Raw genomic sequence first — 20,287 nt, 5'->3', positions numbered from 1 at the left:
GCAGGCCGGCTGCTCCTCCCCTGTGCTTAGCGTGTGCTTGGCTGGTGAAGACTCACCAGGTCTCCAGCCTTGCGGGATGGACGGTGTTGTGCAGCTGGACGGGTACAGGGCGTATCCCGCACCGACTTCTCCCTGTTTTCCTGGTTTCCATGTGGCAAAGGAGCCCTGGCCGGTCAGAGGCGGCCTGATCTCTGCCACACTGATGTTTTTTTTTTTTTACTGGTCTTCGTTTTCTGGCTGTCTGCCGTGTCCATGTGGTGACGGTGACGTGCCTGTGGTCCCTCCCCAGCCTCACGACGGGACCGCACAGGAGAAGAGGAAGGCGGGAGTCCCAGAAGGACCCTGCGTGGACTCATTTCTGTGAGCCCACCGAGGGGTGTCTTTTTGCCGCCGGTGTCGTTTTGTGCGTCTCCCCGGGCCGTCTGGGCGCGCTGGCCTCCGGAGCTCCGGGCGGGCGTCCAGAGCGGGAGGTGTGGCTCTCTGGGGGGGTCTGTTCAGGCTCCGCGCCGACGCGTCTCCCAGCCTGTTACGCACGGGGTGCGGGTGTCCCTCAGGGTGTCGAGTGGTAGGAAGCGGAGTTGCCGATGTGCCCGGTCGCCCGGTGGCCGGTGGGGCCTTTGGCGCCTGTGGAGGGAGGGAAGGAGGCAGCTGGGTGAGGCCGGGACATGGTGCTGGTAGTTTGGTGTTCGCCGTGGGCGCTGATGTGTCCTCCCCACCCCCCGGCCGCCCCGGGGATGGTGTGGTCAGCCGCGTGTTCCCGCCACCCAGCCTCGCCCGCCCTCGTGCTCGGGCTGGACCCGGCACAGTGTTTTTGCAGCGGGTAGGTCCTTAGACTCTTAAGGCATTTGCTGTGTGTTTCTTACTCTTTCTCTGACGCGCAGCTTTTTCATGACATTTGCCAGGGGGCGCGGTAAATGGCGTGGTAGTTACCTTTGTCCAGCTGACAGTCTGTTCCGGTTTAGGGAACAGCTTCCTGTTTGCTGCCATGACCCTTCCCGGCAGGCTTTGTCATCACTCAGTCCCGAATGAGAACAGTGAGGCCCACAGAGGTTAGCTGTCTTGGGACCCTGCCGCCGGCAGGAGGTGGGCCAGAGAGTCTGGCGTGAGGGAGCCCCCGTTCCTGCCCCGTCCCCGTCTAGCCGCGGGGTCTGCTGTAGAGTCTGTTCCCCTGATTTCCCAGAGCCCCCCAAATTGGGGAGTCCTGGTACACGACCCCTAGGCCTGCACCGGCCCTCCTTGCAAGGCTGGCGTCCTGGGCATGAACATCGCGAGGCTCGTGGGGAGCTTAGCGAAGCTGCTTCTCCCAGCACACTCGTGTTGAAAATTAGCAACAGGAGGGGTGCCTGGGGGGCTCAGTCGGTTAAGCGTCCAGCTTTGGCTCAGGTCACAATCTCAACGGTTCATGGGGTTGAGCCCCACATCGGGCTCTGTGCTGACAGCTCGGGGCCTGGAGCCTGCTTTGGATTCTGTGTCTCCCTCTCTCTCTGGCCCTCCCCCGCTCACACGCTGTCTCTCTCTCTCCCAATAATAAGCAGACATTAAAAAAAATTTTTTTTTAATTAATATCAAGAACTTGCAAAAATACTTCAAACCGTCTGGTGATAGGGACAAAGAGATATGTTACGACTTTTATTAACTTTGACCTTCGGTGTATTTGCGTTTTCTCGTGAGTCTCTCTTCTCACTCGCTACGTATGACCAACGTACGTCTAAGGTTGACAGCGGGGAAAACCACCTGAAAGGGAAGGGGGCCGAGGGTGGGTGGGAAGGGCCCAGCTGTGCATCAGAGCAGCGTGTCCTCACAGGGCGCTCTCACCTGCTCCCAGACCATCCAGCCGTCCGAAGCTCCCCGTCGGCCCCTGCTCGTCACTGTCCAGTAGCCCCCGACCCCTCGGGACGTCAGACCCACAGAGCTGCTCCTCCGCCTCTGCTCCCCTGCCTCAGGTCAACGGGGGCTTCTGGGCCCCTCCACACCAGCTGCCGGAGGCCAGCAAGCCCCCCCGGAGCCTCTGTAAGAAGAGGAAGAGGAACCGGAGGGGAGAGACGCAGGGGCGGGGCTCAGAGACGTGCGCGGCGGCCGCAGCCCCTCCGGGGAAGAGGAGGAAGAAGAAGGGAAAACGCGCGGAGGCCGTGGACGCCTCCCCCCTGCAGGAGGGGCAGGTGCAGAGGCAGCACCGGGGCCTCGAGCGCAGGAAGGAGGGCCGGGCGGAGGTGCCCGTGGACCGCCTGGAGGAGGAGGGCGGACGGCAGCAAGAGAACGGCCAGCAAGCGGGGTGCGTGGCCGACGGCCACCAAGTGAGCGGCAGGAAGAGGAGGCGGGAGGGAGCCGAGGGCCTCGGCGCCGAAGACGGCCTCCCGCAGGACCCACCGTGGCACAGGTGAGCGCAGGGAGCCAGGCGGCCCCCCACCCCGCCAGCAACACGGTCCGACCCAGGTGGGTGTCATCTGGCAATACAGCGTGCCGACCAGGCTTCTGGGACGCGGCCGCGTCGTCAGGTGTCTCGCCGGGGCGGTGAGCGGGCGGCATTGTTCCAGAGCCGGCTGGCGTGGTGCGTGCCCCCAGGCGGCACGTCATCCGGCCTGTACGACTTGCCCGGGTCGGTTGCAGTTATGGGCTTTTCTCCCCGACCGTGGCCTCGGACAGCTAGCACGCTCTGTCCTGCTCACGTCGGGGGGTGGGGGGGGCGGTTTCTCACGGGGGGCTCTTCCGCACAGTTAGGCATCTGCCATCTGGGAGTTCCGGGGCGAGTGAACCCCCACTCTCACTCCCCGTTTGCTCAGAGCTGACTGTTGACTGACTTCCCGGCAGCTGTTCTCTCTTGGATGTCACCGAGTCAGAGGCCAGTGCAGCATCTCCAAGGAAAAAGAAAAAGAAAAGAAGGCAGCAGGAGTCACGGCAGGAAGTACAAGAGAACGAGCTCCCCGAAGCCTGCAGGGGCGAGACGCAGAGGGGCCCTGCCGTCCCTGGGAGCCAGCCCTCACCGGCCGTGAACGGCAGGCGGCCCGGGGACCGAGCAGGTGTGCACCCGCCGAGGAAGGGGAGCCGGGGGCTGGGCCCAGGCCGCGTGGCTGTACATCCGGGAAGGGGACCGCAGGGGAAGGGGGCTGGGCACAGGCCTGCTGTATTCCAGAGGCAGGTGCGGTGCAGGGGGAGGGGCCAGGATGAAGACCTCTTACCTCTGCTCTGTCCCCGTGGGCAAGCCGCCTGCCCTGGGGGTCACTGCCTCCCCATCCGGACAAGCATTTGGCTGTAACTACTCCGGAGAAGCAGAGAGGTATACGCGTGCGCTTCTCCACGTTCTGGGAATACCGTGTTTCTCCCGATTCAGGGCTCTTCCTGCCTGAACTTTCCCGTCAGGATGAGTCCTGGGCCATCCAGCCTAGAGTTCCTCCGTGACTCTTGAACTTGGAGTGTCGGCCTGTGTTTATACTTGGCCTTTTCTGAAGATCACGTGGCCTCTTGCTGCCCGGGTGCCCAGTGTTTCGGCTGTTCCCCAGGCCTTAAACGCCCGTGGCTCAGCACCTCCTCTGGCTTTTGTTTCCTTGTTCCCTCAGAGCTGGCCAGCCTCAGCTGGGTGCTCCTGACAGCGTGTCCGCTAAGCAAAGGGTAGAGAAGGTCACCCCTGCTCGGGAAGGGACCCGGCAGGCGGCAGACTCCGTGAGATCTGCTCTGCCGCCTGGGGATCCAGTTACGTTCGTGCTTTTGGGGGCGAGCGGGCTGCTGGGGAGCGCTGTGTGTTTGTCCAGCCCCTGAGAAGCGAATCTGGCTGGGCGTTGGTTACCGTGGGAAGCGCTACCACGAGGCCGTGACGAACAAGGCGGCCAGCGTGTCGAGAAAACGTCCGCACGGAGGTGGCCACGGAGCAGCCTGGCCGCGGTCGTCAGACCCCGGCTTGCTCTGTCAGCACGCTGAGCACGTGGAGACGGTGCTCGGGCCTCAGGGCCCACCGCCCGGCGCAGGTGCCCCCGCGGCCCCTCGTCTGTTTGCTTCCCATCCCGAATATCACAAGGCTGGGCTTCGTGGGCAAGGGCCTTCACGGCCGGGAGACGGGGAGAGCGTTGCGGTAGCTCAGCGGGACCACTGGCCCGGGCCGTGCTGTGGAGCAGGGCAGGAGGCTGGAGAGGGCAGCGGGCACTGGCCGAGGGGCACCGCGCTCGGGACACGAGCCCACACTTCATGGGGTCACTGACGAAGTGGAGGCCAGGAGAGCAAGGTCCGCTTTGTGCCGAGGGAAGGGAATCCGTTCTGGCAGCCGTAGGCAGAGGAGCTCGGGCAGAGGTTGGGACCAGGCAGACGTCGTTTCTAGAAGCCTGAGGAGGGTGGTCAGAGCCGTCAGTACCCAGGTGTCCGTGGTGGCCTGGCCGTGCCGGGACGGGGCTGAGAGACCGCCTCCCCGGAAGCTGAGGTGATGCTGGTGCTTTGTGGTTCCCTCCGGTTCCGGCCCCTCGTTTCTGGCCCCTTCCCTGGAGGAGGCGCCGGTTCCCACAGTGGGGTGCTGGGGTTTTGGTCTTTTCCGAGAGTCGGGGTGGTCGGTGGGCCGTTCTTCGTGAGAGGCAGACGTGGTGTTTGTCTGATTGTAGGGCAGGCACGGGCTCCTCGCGTGTCCTGGGTCCGAGACGGGGAGGCCGACGTGCTCCAGGAGCTGCTTGAGTATTCCTCAGATAAAGCCTACGGGAGGAAAGGTACCGGTTTTGAGCCCGGGCAGCGCAGAGGTCTCAGGTGGGCCCTGGGGTCACGATCCTGGGGCGCGGGAATTGCTGGGCTCCAAAGATGAGCCGAGAAGTGTCCGTTCAGAACTGGTCCCTGGGGGCGGGGAGAGCAGACCCTGTGCCCCTGGGCGGCGCGGGCCGGGCGGGGCGGGCACGGGTTGGAGGGAAACATCCGGTGCCTGAGACCTCTGGTAAACAAGGGTGTGGGTCTGAGAGGGACTAACTGCAGGCTGACGACGCAGAGCCAAGGACGTCTGCAAGGAAGTCACGGAACCCCTGACTGTCCTGCTCGCTGCGGGCCCCTCTGCCCTCCCCCGTCCTTCTCTGCATGTCCGTTTCACCAGAGGGTGGCACTCGACCGTTTGAGTGTATCAGGAGTAGGCCCGTCCCTGTCTACACCGCGTTCTGGAAGCCGGTGCACAGAGGTGTCTGTTTTGCAGTGTTGACGTGGGACGGCGAGGTGTCGGCCGTCAGTCAGGACGCCATTCAGGACAGCAGATGGGCCCGCGCGGCCACGGTGATCGACGACTGGGACGAAGAGTTCGATCGAGGGAAGGTACGGGGTGTGCTCGTGGCCGGCGTGGCGGGGTGCTCGTGGTGGCCCCGCTGAGGCCTGGCTCAGGGAGACTAGGCCCTTTGGGGCGGTTGGAAGCGGCAGTGGCCTGGTGAAGTCGTCCGGGACGGCGGGAGGTGGCTGCTGGGCTCGATGCCGGCCTGGCCGCTCTGAACGTGGCGTGGCCACGGACGAGGCGTCTGTCCCCCGCTGCTTTGTTCCTGCCCCAGCAAGGTGGGGACAGCGGGGACGCCTCCCGCGGGCTGCACGAAGAGAAAGCCTGTCGATTTGGTGGCATGTTGAGATCCGTGTGGCCCCCCCCCCCCCCGCAGTAAGCCTTCACGAGGGGCTGCGGGAACGGGGACGAGTTGTGACGCGTGCGGTTTCTTGACGCAGGAAAAGAAAGTGAAAAAGTTCAAGAAAGAGAAGAAAAGAACCTTCAACGCCTTCCAGAAACTTCAGAGTAGACGGAACTTTTGGTCTGTGACTCACCCAGCTAAGGCTACCAGCCTCAGTTACCGCCGCTGAGTTTGCTGCTGTCGAGATGGGTCAGTGTGTGTGTGTGTGTGAAGCGGATGTCAGTGTGGGGTTCTGGGCTGTGTCTGGTGCATATGCGTGTGTGTGCTGAGGTGTGTGTTAAGTGTGGGGGTTGTGTGATGAGGTGTAAGGGTGGGGGTGTAGTGCGTGTGCGCGGGACAGAGCTGGCTCCGTCTGATGTCACGTGCTGACTGGTGTGGACATGCCCTCCGGGACGTTGGCGGGAGTCCCAGGCTCTCCTTTCTCGTCAGGAGCAATGTCCTTTGCCCCACAGCCTCCGGAGACGAGGTGTCCTTCCTGGGTCCTGTCCGTCTGAGCTGAGAGCAGCCTCGCCGAGGACTTTGTGCCCCGTGGCCGCCAGGCCGGCACCGCGAGCCCGCCGCAGGAGGACGGCCCACGGAGGCCCTGGGCTTCTTTGGATCGGGACCTCTGGTGTCACGGCGTGAGCCGCACGGTGACGCGTAGAGCGGGTGGCAGCACGCCGGGCTGGCGGTGCTTGTGGCCCGCGGGGGGCGCGGGGGAGGACGGCGGCCGCACCCCTCCCCGCGCATCCTCGGGAGAGAGGGCGAGACGTCCGTCCCTTGCTGCTGGCGGCCGGCGCTGCCGTCTGGTCCCGGCCTCCCCGTCTCTGCGGGGGTGCTCTGTCTATGCCTTACGTGTCCCCTCAGAGGGTAAGCCCGAGGCCGCCGCCCACCGCACTCCTTCCTTTTCTGGAATCGGGGGCGGCCCTTCCGGTGTATCGTCCCCTGCGAGAGACTCTAGGCCGGCTCCGGGGAGCAGGGGCCTGGAGACGATGTGCCGACACGCCTGCCTTTCCGGCTGTTTATTCCGAGGTGGCTTTGCCATTCCTTCCCCTGCAGCTGCAGCGACCCGCGGGTCTTTATCGAGGTGGTGGTCTTGGGGTAGAACCCTTTTCTTTTGCTACTTAATAGAAGACTTTCGTTTTGACCAGGTCTGTGGCTTCCGTCAGCAATATATTTCCTTCCCCCAATACGCAATACCAGCTTTGTTTGCTCAATTTTGTGAGTGCTTTTGAATTTAGATGATTGTATGATTCGAGATCACTTTTTTATCTTGCTCAAGCTGTGCCTGCGACTTGTAATTTAATAAATGTGGGAAACCCTCAGTCGAGGTGGCGTTTTCCGGAGAACAGACACGTGACCCAGTAGTACAGGGCATAGAGGTCAATCTTAGAGCGACTCCACGGAATACGTCTGCGCGTCCTTTCCTCTTGGGAACATCCGCGTGGAGGTGGGCTGACGTCTGGTGTGGACCTGTCCGTCCTTCGCGGCCTGAGGCCCGCCGATGCCCTTGTCCGGCACCCCTGTGCCACACTCTTCCCGAGCCTTGCCGCTTGCTCTGGGGCCGGGGGGGGGGGGGGGGGATCAGAAAAAGCGTTACATGTTTCACAGAGGGAGGTACGTTAATTTTTTCACGGAGGTAGTTGTGTTTGGTTTTCCTTTCTGTCCTTCTATTTCTCTTTGGAAAAGGTGGGAGAGTACTAATACCCTGGCCCGCTCTGGGGCTGCTTCTGGTCCCAGCAGGAAGCTTGGGTGCTGTGTCACCTGTGCGGGGGCCTTTTGCTTTTTCAGAGGACGGAACCTTGTTCGTAGATGAGGGTTGCTCCCCACCCCACCCCACCCCACCCCAGTCCCCAGTGTTCTATGGCCTTGTCATCTGCCCGTTTGGGGGGGGAAGACAAGGGCCTTTATGGGCAGGGCTTCCCCCCCCCGTGCAGTGTTGACCTTCATTCTTGTATGGCCCTATTTTTCTGGAACGTTCTATAGTTGAAAAGGGAAGTTCATTGTCTGCAACACAGAATTTGTCTCTTTTCTTGCTCCCTCTTCAGACCAGTTCTTCCCTCATCCGCTGTGTAATTATGAAACCTTTTTCTAGGAAAACATGCCCGTTGTGTCTTGGGCGGTGCTGAGCACCGGCCTGTCTACAGCATTCATCACTGTTCGTAGGGGCAAGCCCTTTCCTCCCGCAGAAGGTCGTTAGCCACACTGGGAAGGGGAAAGGGTGAGCCCGGAAAGTCAGTCCAAACCCTAGGGGATGTGTAAATATATAAATATATATAAGTAACTAAAGCTTTTATATGATAGCAGTCACTTGGTTGACTTAGAACATGGGTTTAATTTAACTTTGTGTTTGGGGGGAAGGGTCCCCCTCTCCCACTGGTCCCGTGTGGCCTCACTCACCTGCCTTTTCCCGGTGGGCTCAGCCCACTGCGTCCCGTGCGCCACGCCTCCGCTCCCGGGGCTGAGGCGCCCCAGACGTTGCCAAGATCCGGGTGCAATAAAACGAGTTTTTGCGAGCCCTGCCCGTGTCCTTGTTTTTCTGTTTTTCTCCCTTTGGTTTTGTCAGAGTTGCATTCCAGCCCCCGGCACAGGTGAAGGCTTCCCCGTGGTGTGGTGCTGTAACCCGCCGGTACGTGGGGAAAGCGTAGAGCAGATCTTCGTTAAGGAAGAAGAGGAACCAAGGGGTTTATTCAAGTGTATTAACAAATACGTTTATTGGAATTTAAGACAGGGGAGCCCTTTGAAGTGGCCCGCCAAGCCTCGTGGGTGATTTGCAGGGAGGACTGCGTTGAGGAAACTTGGAAACCGTAGCATTCCACTGAGGTTTGCTGCTGTTTGATTTTTTTTTTTTTTTTTTTTTTTTTTTTGGTAACTGAATAACGTCTGGGTCTCTGCGGGGAAAGAGGAGAGAGAAATGATAGGTTTTATCGAACTGTGAGTTTTCTTCAGTCAGCAAGAGCAGCACAGGCCTCCGGTTTGGGATCCTCCCGGCTTGGCTGGTGCCCGGCGGAGAGCAGGTGCGGCCGCGCGGGTCGCGCCCCTTGAGCCCCTCCTGACGCGGGCAGACGGGCCCAGCTGCTCCGGCCACACGCTGGGGGGCGTGGTGAGGAAGACTGGATGCCGGGGTCCACACAGGAGCTTAATTTGGGCTCATCTGCTGAGAGGGAGGAGCCGGGTCTGGAAGCTGGGGGAGGCCACCGGGGGCGGCAGGTCGCCGCACAGGTGACCGTGACCCTGATCGGGAGGTTACGTTGGGCCAGAGCCCCACCTGTGAGTGGGAGACGGAAGTGAAGGCGGCCCTAGGCTGGAGGCAGGCTTCCGGCAGGTGGGTTCGGTTCCGGGTACTCCGCGAACACCACCAGGCAGGCCTGTTCCTGAGCCCCGCGGCTGCTTCCCTCTTCCTCCCCCCCAGTGTCTCCTCCGAGTTCCCACCCAAACATGCCCGTCATACCCGGGCCTCTGCCACATCACTAAGAGCAGATGAAGTGAGACCACAGCCGGACGCACACCCAACGGGGTGCCCGGTGGGGTGGGAGAGTTTGGGGCGGCTGATGGCAGCCCAGAGGCCCGGCTGGCAAAGCCCAGCTCATGTCCGTAGTTCATGAATCGGGCTGGGCGGCGGTAGGCTGGGGTCCACTTCAGCTCCAGGGCCCGGCGGGCATAGGGGCAGGACCACCTCCTCGTCACTGTCACTTTTCCAAACTGTAGGGGTGCCGGCCGTACGTGTAAAGGTGAACAGAGAGCTAAATCTCCCAGGTGGCCCGTGGTCTCCAGGGCAGGGACCGGCGGCTCTGGGTGGGAACCACGAGGATGTCCACAAAGCATGGGGTATGTTTTGGTGGATGATGTCTGCATGAGCCACGTCGTGCGGGCGTCTGCGTGTGGGGAGTTCCCGTGAGCTCCCGCGCTACTTGTGACGAGAGTTTGCAAGGTCTGGTTGGCGCCGTGGACTCTGGAGCCTGGTGGGGGTGGAGGGAAGACAGGTGTGGACGACCCGTCCACTCGCCGGCCAACAGTTGCCCCAGGACGGCATTGGAGGTGGCAGTGGAGAGGTGGGGAGCTGGCATCCGGGAGCGGAAGGTTCCGGGTAGGGGTAGGACAGCTCCTGGCCTGGGTGGGCAGTTGAGTGGCAGAACCAGTGTTGCAGGGAGGCCAGTGGGTGACAGATTCCCTGCAGTGATGCAGTCACGCCTGAGGAATGCGCACGTTCTGGGAACGGGAACCTCGGGAGGGTCACAGGGGTGAGATGTAGGTGAGCTGTGGGCTCCGAATCTTGGGGTTCAGAAAAGTCCAGGCGTTTGGCCACTGCCCCCACCCCCCCACGCGGGGAACCCACTGGGGTCACCGTGGCCGTGAGTGTGCCCTCCGGTCCAGAGAGGGGCCTGCGTGCCAATCCCTGCCGATTCTCCGGAGCGTGGACAAGCCTCCGTGTAGACGGGACACAGCAGGGGAGAAGGAGCCCCTCGGGGGGCCGTAAGACGCCTGGTTCTTGGTAGGTGCTCAGCAGCGTGGTTCTCCCCCGGCCCCTCCCTTTGGCCACACGCGTGCCCCGCTCCTTCCTCCCCCGCCTCTGCACGTCTGGACCAGCTGGCTGCCCGTCTTTATGAGGCTCTGCCAGCCCCTCAGTGGTTTTCCCAAACGCCGTTGCTCCCTTCCCGCCTCTGTGCCACTCACTCTTGGCGAATGGTTTCTAATTCCGCTACAGGAACCCCCTCCCGCTCCGAAGCAGAAGAACAAACCACGAGGAACCACCTGCCCCCCCCCCCCCATCTTCCTCTGCTCCTGGTGGTTCCAACACTCGTGGGGCAGCAGAGTCAGCTGGGCGGGTTATTCCAGGCCAGTGTGAATGAAACTGGAACCTGGGAGCGAGGCTTGGGCATCGGCATTTAAGACCCCTCCGCCTGCATGCTACTGGGCGGCCAGTGCCGAGAAGCACTTATTCTGGTCCCAAGCGAGCCTCAAATGTGAGCGCGCGTCAGAATCACCAGGGGGTCGTTCAGACACCCACGTTGCTGGGCCCCATCCCCCGACAGTCTGATTCAGCAGGCGGGGGCAGGGAGGGGGCTGAGAGCGTGCATCTCGAACGTTCCCAGGGGGTGCTGGATACGATCCAGTGGTTCTCCTATGGAGTGGCCGGCACGAGGGGGGGTTTGGGAAGGAAGTCAGGTGCGTAGACGGAAGACAGGAAGACTTACGCTTGACCCGTGGGGACCGCCACAGACCACAGACAGCAGAAGACGCGCCCGCTTCCCTCGGTAGGGCTGGTATCCTGCCTTTGCTCTGGAGGCCAGCCTCTTCCACCCTCTGGGGGTCCGTCTGCCTCCTTCTCTCATGACCTGTTCACTTGTCTGCCACCCTAAAATCCCTGGTCTCTGTGTCCACCCCAGCCACCGTCTCCCCCAGCCAAGCCTCAGCTTGCTCTCTGCTCCTTCCTCGAGGTCCTCAGCGTGCTGCTCTCATTACTCCACTCAGCGGCCCCATCCGCAATGTGATGGGCATTTGCCACAAGCCCTCTTCTGTATTTGACGCTGTTCACTGCCCCCCGCCAAGAGTTCTTTTTCTTTTATTTTTTATCATTGTTTTATTTTAGCACAAGCAGGGGAGGGGTAGCAAGGGGGAGATAGGATCTGAAGCAGGCTCTGTGTGGACAGCAGTGAGCCTGACGCGGGGCTCAAACCCACGAACCGTGAGATCACGGTCTGAGCCAAAGCCGGACGCTCAACCGACTGAGCCACCCAGGCGCCCCTTTTTTTTTGTCCTTTAAATGTTACAGTTGTTGCGTTAAATGGAGCCAGAATCCGTCAGGTCCGATCAATACATCTCACTGCCCGATCAATGTAACCCTGCTGAACGTCTTTTCCCGGATGCCCTTCTGGCGAGTTCTTGGCCCGTCTTTTGTTTGCCTCCTCTTAGCGGGTCCTGCTCCTCCCGGGCCCCTCCGTGGCTGGGGGCTCACCCCCTACCCCGTTGCCAAATCCGGAAACGTGACCACCCCCCTGCACACCTCCCTCCCATCACCCCCACACACTCCAGCAACGGAAGTCTCATCTCCCCAACGTCCCGTCACCGCCACCCGTCTCTAAGCTTGAATCCCCACCATTTTTGTCCTGACCCCACCCCACCCCCCAAGAATCAAACCAGCTCGACCTCCCGTGGGCCTGCTTCCTGCTCTGGTCTCCTGGCCCCCAGGACGATCTTTCAGGACAGGAAACCCTAGGCAGTCGCCCCCTACAGAGGTTTCCCACACCTCTGGGCTAATCCCAAACGCTGACTGCACCTGCACGGCCTCGGGGCAGCCGTCTGTCAAGGCCTCCAGGGCTGGGCGGGCGTGCTTCCTCCGAACACAGTCTCCGCCTGGCTCTCCTCCAGGAGCAGCTGCTGCTGGGAAAAGAGGTCAGGTCGGGTCCCAGGGTCGTGGGATCAAGCCCCGCGTCGAGCTCTGCACGGAGCGTGGAGCCTCCTTGGGATTCTCTCTCTCTCTCTCTCTCTCTCTCTCTCTCTCTCTCTCTCTCTCTCTGCCCCTCCCCTGCTGGTGCAGGTGCTCGCTCACTCGCTCTCTGTCTAAAAACTAAAATCATCAGGGGCGCCTGGGTGGCGCAGTCGGTTGAGCGTCCGACTTCAGCCAGGTCACGATCTCGCGGTCCGTGAGTTCGAGCTCGCGGTCCGTGAGTTCGAGCCCCGCGTCGGGCTCTGGGCTGATGGCTCAGAGCCTGGAGCCTGTTTCCGATTCTGTGTCTCCCTCTCTCTCTGCCCCTCCCCCGTTCATGCTCTGTCTCTCTCTGTCCCAAAAATAAATAAACGTTGAAAAAAAAAAATTAAAAAAAAAAAAACTAAAATCATCAAAAAGAAGTGATCTGTGTTTATTTTTTTTTAACGCACCTCTTCCTCCTCTTTCACGCTGATCATTCCGTTTCCTGTCTTACGAGGCCACAGTCACGTGCTTCCAGTGACCAGCAGTCACTGGCCAGAGCAGGGCCCCGGAAACCTTTGTCGGGGGAGTGCACTGGAAAAGCCGCTTGAGGAAGTGTCACTCGTGACTGTGCACGTGGCCCGTGCTCGGAAAACGGGCCGCCCACCCTCCACCCACGTCACTGGCTTCAAATGCCGCTCCTTTTTGACGTGGCAGCTTCCTGAGCCCAAGCCCCTGTGCGACCCCCTTTGCTTTGTTCTGTTTCACAAGCGAAATCATCGGGGCAAAGTCTGGCGGGAACTTGAGCCCCCCCCCCCCCCCCCCGTTGGAAGTGAGAGCCTGAATCGCGTGGCACGTGGCCAGCTGTCTTCTGGGCGGCACGGGAACAGTTGGTGACAGCTGGATACAATCAAGTTCCATCACAAACGGATTTTAAGTGCCATTCACACAGAAGAAATTGCGAGCTTTAGCAAAATAAAATCTGGGGGTTTTCAAAGCAAGACAATGCCCCAATCTCGGCCCGCACGAGCGATCTGGTCTGTGGTCTCTTATGTGTGCGAAGCGCCCTTTCCTCCCCAGCACCCCGCCTGCCGGGAGAGCAGAACCAGAGAGCCAGGGAAGAACCCCTCGCAGGCCAGCTGCCTGGTCCCCTGGCTTGGGTTTATGGAGGACGCCGGGTCGAATGCCTTTCTCAACACCGTTCCCGCTCGCTTTTCTAGAAGAGCCCCTGCCTGCCTTCCACTCTGGCCTCAGGTGGACACGAGATCATGACCTGAAACCGAAGTCAGATGCTCAACTGACCGAGCCACCCACGCGCCCCTAAAAGTTCTATCTTAAAACTTTAACAGAGGCATAGGGGCGCCTGGGGGGCTCAGTTGAATGTCTGACTTTAGCTCAGGTCATGATCTCATGGTTCACAAGTTCGAGCCCCACATCAGGTTCTGCATTGACAGCGTGGAGTCTGCTTGGGATCCTCTCCCTCTCTCTCTCTCTGTCCCTCTCCCTCTCTAAATTAATTAATTAATTAATTAAATTACTATAAATAAATAAATAAATAAATAGGGGCGCCTGGGTGGCTCAGCTGGTTGAGCGTCCGGCTTTGGCTCAGGTCACGATCTCGCCGTTCGTGAGTTCGAGCCCCATGTGGGGCTCTGTGCTGACAGCTCAGAGCCTGGAGCCTGCTTCGGATTCTATGTCTCCCTCTCTCTATGCCCCTCCCCTGCTCTCGCTCTCTCTCTCTCAAAAAGAAACATTAAAAAAGTTGTTTTCAGTAAAACATAAAATAGGTATATATTTGGCCTTTGGTATATATGATGTATAATTTAAAAGCTCTATATGTCCCAGGCCTACCATAACAAAGCCCCACAAACTGGAGGGCTTGAAACAACAGAAATGTATGCCCTCTCACCATATGCTTCTGGACGCCTGAAACCTGCAGAAAGTGTGGGCTGAGCCGCACTCCTTCTGACGCCCCCAGTGGCTCTTGGTCTGTGGTCACAACCCTCCAATCTGCCTCCTCTGGGTGTGTCTGTGCCCTAATCTCCTTTTCTTAGAAAGTCACCAGGCATTGGATTAGGGCCACTCTAATGACTCCGTTTGAACTTGATTCCATCTGCAAAGAACCTGTTTGCAAAGAAGATCACAATTCACCGGTGTTGGGGGCTAGGGTTTCAAGGTTCCTTTCTGGGGGCCCCAGTCCAACCCCTAACAATATGGAAGGATGTGTAATGAAGAGTCTCTCCTACCCCTCCCGTCTGTCTCTGGCAGGAGCTCTCCGAGAGGCAGGCATGGCCCGGGCACTCCGTGAGGGTAGGGCTTTCCCGCCACTCTCTCCGTGGCTGTGTCCCCAGCACCCTGAACAGTGCCTGGTACGGTGCCGGCCTCCAACACACATTTGTCGGGTGGCCGAACATACAAGTATAAACGTCTGCTACGTGTGTAAATATTTTTATTACAAATGGAAACATATTATAGGCTCCGGTTCTGTCCCTGCTTTTTTCACTGCCTAGAGCTTGGGAATCCTCTCACGCTGGTCAATACGGAAACCGGCCTCAATCTCTTTAAAGCCTGTGAACGGTCCTTTGTAACGAAAGCACCATAACACATGAACCTGCCCCCTGTTGAACACAGATTGCTTCTGAAGAAGTTTGAATCCCCACAGTGTAAGCACAAGACAAATTATTAGTATTGTTTTTTGTCTGAAACCTTCCTTCATAATTCTGATTTTTAAAAAAATGTTTTGAATGTTTATTTTTGAGAGAGAAAGAGACAGCATGAGCAGGGGAGGGGCAGAGAGAGAGGGAGACACAGAATCCGGATCAAGCTCCATCCAGGCTCTGAGCTGTCAGCACAGAGCCCGAGATGGGGCTCGAACCCACAAGCCTTGAGATTACGACCTGAGCTGAAACCAAGAGTGGGACGTCTAACCAACTGAGCCACCCAGATTTCCCCGATTTAAAAAGCTGTTCGTGGCGTCCGACTCTTGGTTTCAGCTCAGGTTCTAATCTCGCCGTCTGTGGGTTCGAGCCCCACGCTGGGCTCTGCACTGACAACACGGAGCCTCCTTAGGATTCTGTCTCTCCCTCTCTCTCTGCCCCTTCCCTACTTGTGCTGTCTCTGTCTCTCTCTAAATAAATACACTTTAAAAAATAACATTAGCATAAAAAACCTTTTATGGACCAACCACAGGGAAAAGGCACATATTCAAGGTCGTCTGAAGAAACAGCAATGCAGGACGGAGGCCTGGGTTACAACGGGCAGACTCGGGGGGAGTCCCAGGTCCTCCGTGGAGTCCCGTGTCTCCCAGCTCTCCCTGCCTCCAGCTCTCTCCCCTCCAGGGGCTGAGGACACAAGCAGCTAGCGAAGCCGGCCTGGTGTCTCCCACCCTGCACCGCGGCCTCTGTGAGCCTCAGTTTCCAAATCTGTGGTTCAGGGAAAACATCGAAGCAATCCCTGTGAGTCACAAACGTGATCTAATGGAACGTCTTCGCCAGTGACTTTGAGTCAGAAATACATGTCGCATCCTTGCACGCCTTCACACCCGACCGAAACAAGCACTATCTTTATTACGTGTGACAGATGCGGATTTTGGATTTTAGTCCATTTTCATCTAACGATGATTGGTTCCTCCACTGTCGAGAGTTGGGACCTGCTATTTGAAAGCCCCTGCTGGAATAAAACCTTGTCAGGTAAACGAACTTGTACACAGTCAAGTGCCATGCTAATTGCAATGATTAGCATTCACACCAGTGCCCCTCATTATCCTAACGGGCTAACATTTGGGAGTTGGGACCGCGATCGATTTCCGTGTGGAGAGTGAGAATTAACCTGTCATCTGAATGGCTTTTCTTCCCGAGGGTTGGTCACCGAGCAAGAGTTCAGGTGGCAAGGGACCCCCGTATCGTACCGTTAAGGGAAGAAAGCCAGCTCGGGAATGCCTTGAATCTCCTGGTGACTCTGGCCTAGAGAGTGGTCGGGAGAAGACACAGAGGGGACGGACGTCAGCGAGAGTCTCGGTGCTCCGCTAGGGTGAAAGGAGATCACCAGGTCAAAGCCAGTCGATGGAGCATCGAAGCCCAGGCCAACACAAACAACATGCAGCCAAAGCACTGAGCACACACACCCAAAGGACATGGTCACGCCGGGGCCCAAATAGGACTCCCTGCTGTAAAGTCCCCTCTATAAACTAGACCATCTGGCGAAATCGGTGAAAATGAAACTCATGAATCCACCAGAATCAACCTTTTAGGAGAAAGATAACATAATCTATTCAAGAGAAGTGTCTAATTTCTGGAATCATTTGAAAGAAACACTTGGGGGGCGGGGTGTGCCTAAAGAAATGGAGACACTAAGGTTCCCCACCAAAGGCTGGGTTGGTCCGCTCGTGAAATTAAGAGGGATGTTCGGGAAGGAGCCATTCTCTTAGAAGAGTGGGCCAGAGCTATAGCCCCGCCCCCCAGATAGGATGTAAAGATTAGGGTTCTTTAGGCTGTTATCTTGAAATCCGTCTCCTCTAACAGAAGTGACGTCAGCCAGCCGTGTAGAAGTTGAGCGGAAGACAGGGACAGACCTGTCCCTTCAGAGATCAGTTCTGGGCAGAATGCATGTTTACAGGCAGAGGCTGCATTTTGTGGGCAGGAAAGGGTCTGGAGGGTGGAGGGGCTGGCCCAGGTCACAGGGCTAATCAGAAGCAGATCTGACATAAAAGCACCAGAGTCTCCTCATTCATTCTTTCTTTCTTTTCCCTCAAGGGGAAATTACTTTTCTTTGTTGCCTAGAACAATTGAGAAGTCCTGGGAGGCATACTTGAGGGTTGGCCAGTAATGAAATAGGCTGCCGGGAGGGGTCACACTTCCCCCACCCCCGCCCCCACCATGGAGATATTCCAAGAGAGGTTCATGAGCATTCAGGAACTTGGCCAAGGCCGAGCTCTCCTCCAGCAGCCCCAGGTGTAGCGCACTGTGTTGGGTGTCCAATGATCTGTATACCAGGAGGGACTTGGACCAGCCAGAGTGACCGAGTGATCCCGAAGTCCCTGAGGGTCCTGTAATTTTTATGGCTAGCACTAAACCAAGAAAGATCCCGTGCATCTGGGAGTGGCTAGAAAAGTAGCATTTTTTTCCTTTATTTTTCTAAATTAACAACGATGAGGATACATTCACACAGTGTAAAAAGACCAGACGGCACAGAAAGACCATGACAAAGTATAGAAGGAAACGTAGGTCACGGGGCCCCTGGGTGGCTCAGGCAGTTTAGCCTCCAACTCTTGGCTTCGGCACCGGTCATGATCTCACGGTTCGTGAGTTCTAGCCCCACGTGGAGCTCTGTGCTGACAGTGCAGAGCCTGCTTGGGATTCTGTCTCTCTCTCTCTGCCCCTCCCCTGCTTGCGAGCTCTCTCTCGCTCTCTCTCAAAATAAGTAAATAAACTTAAAAATGAAAGAAGGATGAAAAAGTCTCAACCTCCTTTCTTCCAGTTTATTCCTTTTAACTTCTTTTGTGGAGCCTTCCAGAAAAATCGTTTTGCACAGAACACCACATATATTTACACGCAGCATTTGTATCTACAGGTGAGTGTTTCAAAGTGGACAAGGGAGGGCACCGGGGATTAAAAAACACTGAAACTGTCCATAAAAGTTGTGAGCTATCAGTGTAGACAAGCTGGCACTCTCAGGAAGGAACGGTTCCAGCAGGAAAGTCAGCCGAGACGGGGTTGCACTGGGGACAGGACGGCCCACAGGAAGAGTTATCTTCACCTCCCTCTTGTGACTTGTCTAAACCCCCAGAGGTCCGTGGATGTCCACGGAGGTCCTGAGGTAGTGCACGGTGTTTGGGTGAGGAGACCTGAGTTCTGGGGCTGTCATTCCACAGCCCTGAGATTTTCCTCTTTGTCACAGAGAAACGGCCTTCGTGTCTCACTTGATCCCTTCTTATATTCTTTTGCTGTCTTGTGAGCAATTATCATAAAGGGTCGGGTAGGAACGCAGTAAGATGCGGGGGGGGGGGGGGTTAGCATGGTAATGTTGGGAGATGTCCGGGAGAGGGGAGAGGGGCCACTCCCTGGTCCTTGCCTCAGCCCTGTGTGTGCCCTGGACCTCCTAGGGCTTCAGTTTCTTTGTCTGCAAGATCTCAGGACAAACTGTTCTCCAAGGGTCTTTCCAGTTCATTCTTCCATCCCCTCACTGGTTAATGCAAGCAGATACCTGTTAAGGAGCCCAGCGCCCTGATAGCAGAGGTCCCCAACTTTCAGGTGCAGAGCTTCCCTGCCCCAGCACAGCAAAGGGAAGGGGACTGGTTAAGCCTGGTGCGGGCAAATAAAACACGTAGGGAACAGTCTAGAAACGTGTGGATTTACAGATGCAAGAATCAGGAGCACGAAAATCCTGAAATGCTGGGGGGTGAGGTGCCTCCCTTTGAAACCTGATCCAGGAAAATTCAAAGGACTAATAAAAGCATGTATGAAAGCAGTGAAGTCATGGCACGCATGGGGCTAAGGTTTGGACCACAGAAATCAATGAATTCAAATGCTCTGCAGCCTCTGGCCGAGGACACGGCCCTCCCTGGCAAGCTGAGGCGGGCATGACCTTCGGGGCTGACGTCAACGAGGACCACCCTTCCCTTCGGTGGCCGGACGCGACCTTGGGCGTGTGGGCGGCAGCCCGCCGGCTGTGGGCTGGGCACGCCGCGCCGCCCTTACGAAACCCGAAACAGGCGGGGCCCGCGGAGGCGGCCGGGCGGGGCTTCGGGACCAGGGGGCGGGGCCCGGGCGTGCGCGGGTGCGCAGGCGCGGGTCTGGAGTTGGCGGCGTGCCCGGGGGTGCGCGCGCGCGTGTGGGTGTGTGGGCGGCGGGCGGGGTCTCGGGGGAGGGAGGGCGGGGTCCGGGGGCCGCGCGTGCGCAGGTGCGGGCCTGGAGTTGGCCGTGTGCGGAGCGGGGGGCGGGGGGGAGGGAGGATGCGCGCGCGCGTGGGCGGCGGGCGGGGTCTCGGGCTCGGGGGGCGGGCCCCGGGCGGGCGCGCGTGCGCAGGCGCGTGCGGGCGGCGGCCGCGTGCCGGGGCGCGCGCGGGTGGCGGGCGGGGCCCCCCGCGGGAGTCGAGGGGCCGGCGGCGGCGGCGGCGGCGGCGCGGGCCGGGGGCGGGGCTCTGAGCCGGGCCGAGGCGCACGGGGCCAGGCGCGGCGGGACGTGAGGGGCGAGCGGCGGGGCCCGGCGCGCATCCCGGCGCCGGCACCATGGAGGAGGACGACAGCTACGGTCAGTACGGCCCGCGGCGCGGCCGGGCAAGCGCCCCCTCCCGCGCTTCCTGCCGTGTCCGCCCGGCGCCTCCGGCTGCTCGGGCGGCTGGCGCTTCGCGGCGACGGCGGTGCGGGACTGGAGCCCAGGGGTCGGCGGTGTTCGGGGACCGGAGGCCGGGGTCGCGCGGTGTCTCCTGCGGGGGCCGCGTCCCCCTAGTTTCGGGCCTCTCTGGGGTCCGCAAGTTGTGTGCCGGGTCCGCGTCTTTGTTCGCGGGCGAGGAGCACACATGGGCGGCCACGGAGCGCACAGGCTTCCCCGGGGCGCTGCTGCGGGCGGGCTGCGGGGAGCGGGCGCCGTCGGGCGGGCTCCGGCCCCTCCGCCGGCCCCCGGCGCCCCGCGAGCTGTGCCAGCCCCCCGCGAAGCCCGGCCGCGCTTCGGGAACACCCAAGTTTGCGCTCCCGCGGGTGCGCGCGGGGACAGATGGCCCTGCACGGCGTCCCACTTGACAGTTCCCACATTGCCCTCCTGCGACCCTTACCGTCCCCCCGGCCCCCCGAACCGCTGGTGGCCGGGAGCCGGCGCATTCCCCCCTCCAAACAGCCTGAAACTGCGGGGCTCGCCGCAGGTTCCTTGGGAATTGAGTAACATTGTATTCGGGAGGAATTTCGGAAAGAACTGGCAACTAGGACGAGGGGCGAACTTGGGTGGTTTTGGTAGCCGCGCAGGAGGCAGCCCCATTTACAGCGCTTGTGCGGCTCGCTGGAGCCGGTCCGGGGGCAGTCGCGGAGGCAGGTCTGGTGTCTTGTGTTTATTTACAAGTAAGGCGTTGTGGAGCTGTTGGCTGCGGAAGAGGGGGCCTGTGACCCGCAACTTGACCCCGAGCCGCGCGCCGGGGAATGTGCAGCTGCTCTCTAGACCCACTGGCAGCTCAAGTCCGGAGCGCGTTGGGGATGGCGACCGTCAGACGTCCCCGAGTTACCTTCCAAAGAGAAGCCTTCTGTGCGCTCCTTTTTGTGATGGGGGGGGGGTGGGGTGGGGGTGGGGATCAC

At 59.5% G+C, this 20,287-nt stretch overlaps 2 protein-coding genes across 3 annotated transcripts in view; both read left to right on the top strand.

The window, feature by feature from the left end:
* Positions 1–8,116, top strand: part of USP36 (ubiquitin specific peptidase 36) — a 36,714-nt gene extending 28,598 nt beyond the window's left edge. Inside the window, exons 16-21 of one of the 2 annotated variants that reach the window (XM_086688186.1) lie at positions 1,826–2,377; positions 2,809–3,017; positions 4,581–4,682; positions 5,150–5,265; positions 5,659–5,810; positions 6,074–8,116. In XM_086688186.1, coding sequence (XP_086544312.1) covers positions 1,826–2,377; positions 2,809–3,017; positions 4,581–4,682; positions 5,150–5,265; positions 5,659–5,790 — 1,111 coding nt within the window. In that variant the 3' untranslated portion in view covers positions 5,791–5,810; positions 6,074–8,116. Of the gene's footprint in view, positions 1–1,804; positions 2,378–2,808; positions 3,018–4,580; positions 4,683–5,149; positions 5,266–5,658; positions 5,811–6,073 lie in introns of both variants that reach the window. The other variant, XM_086688185.1, reaches the window with a different exon arrangement.
* A 10,985-nt stretch (positions 8,117–19,101) lies between these two features.
* Positions 19,102–20,287, top strand: part of CYTH1 (cytohesin 1) — an 80,268-nt gene continuing 79,082 nt past the window's right edge. The window contains exon 1 of the mRNA XM_086688191.1: positions 19,102–19,256. Within this exon, the coding sequence (XP_086544317.1) occupies positions 19,235–19,256 (22 nt within the window). The 5' untranslated portion in view covers positions 19,102–19,234. The remainder of the gene's footprint in view (positions 19,257–20,287) is intronic.

This window comes from Puma concolor, chromosome E1 (genome assembly GCF_028749965.1).
Source record: "Puma concolor isolate L17-30 chromosome E1, mPumCon1.1.hap2, whole genome shotgun sequence".
NCBI lineage: Eukaryota > Metazoa > Chordata > Mammalia > Carnivora > Felidae > Puma > Puma concolor.
The sequence above is the reverse complement of the archived record's forward strand: the minus strand, read 5'-3'. Positions and strand labels throughout refer to the sequence as shown.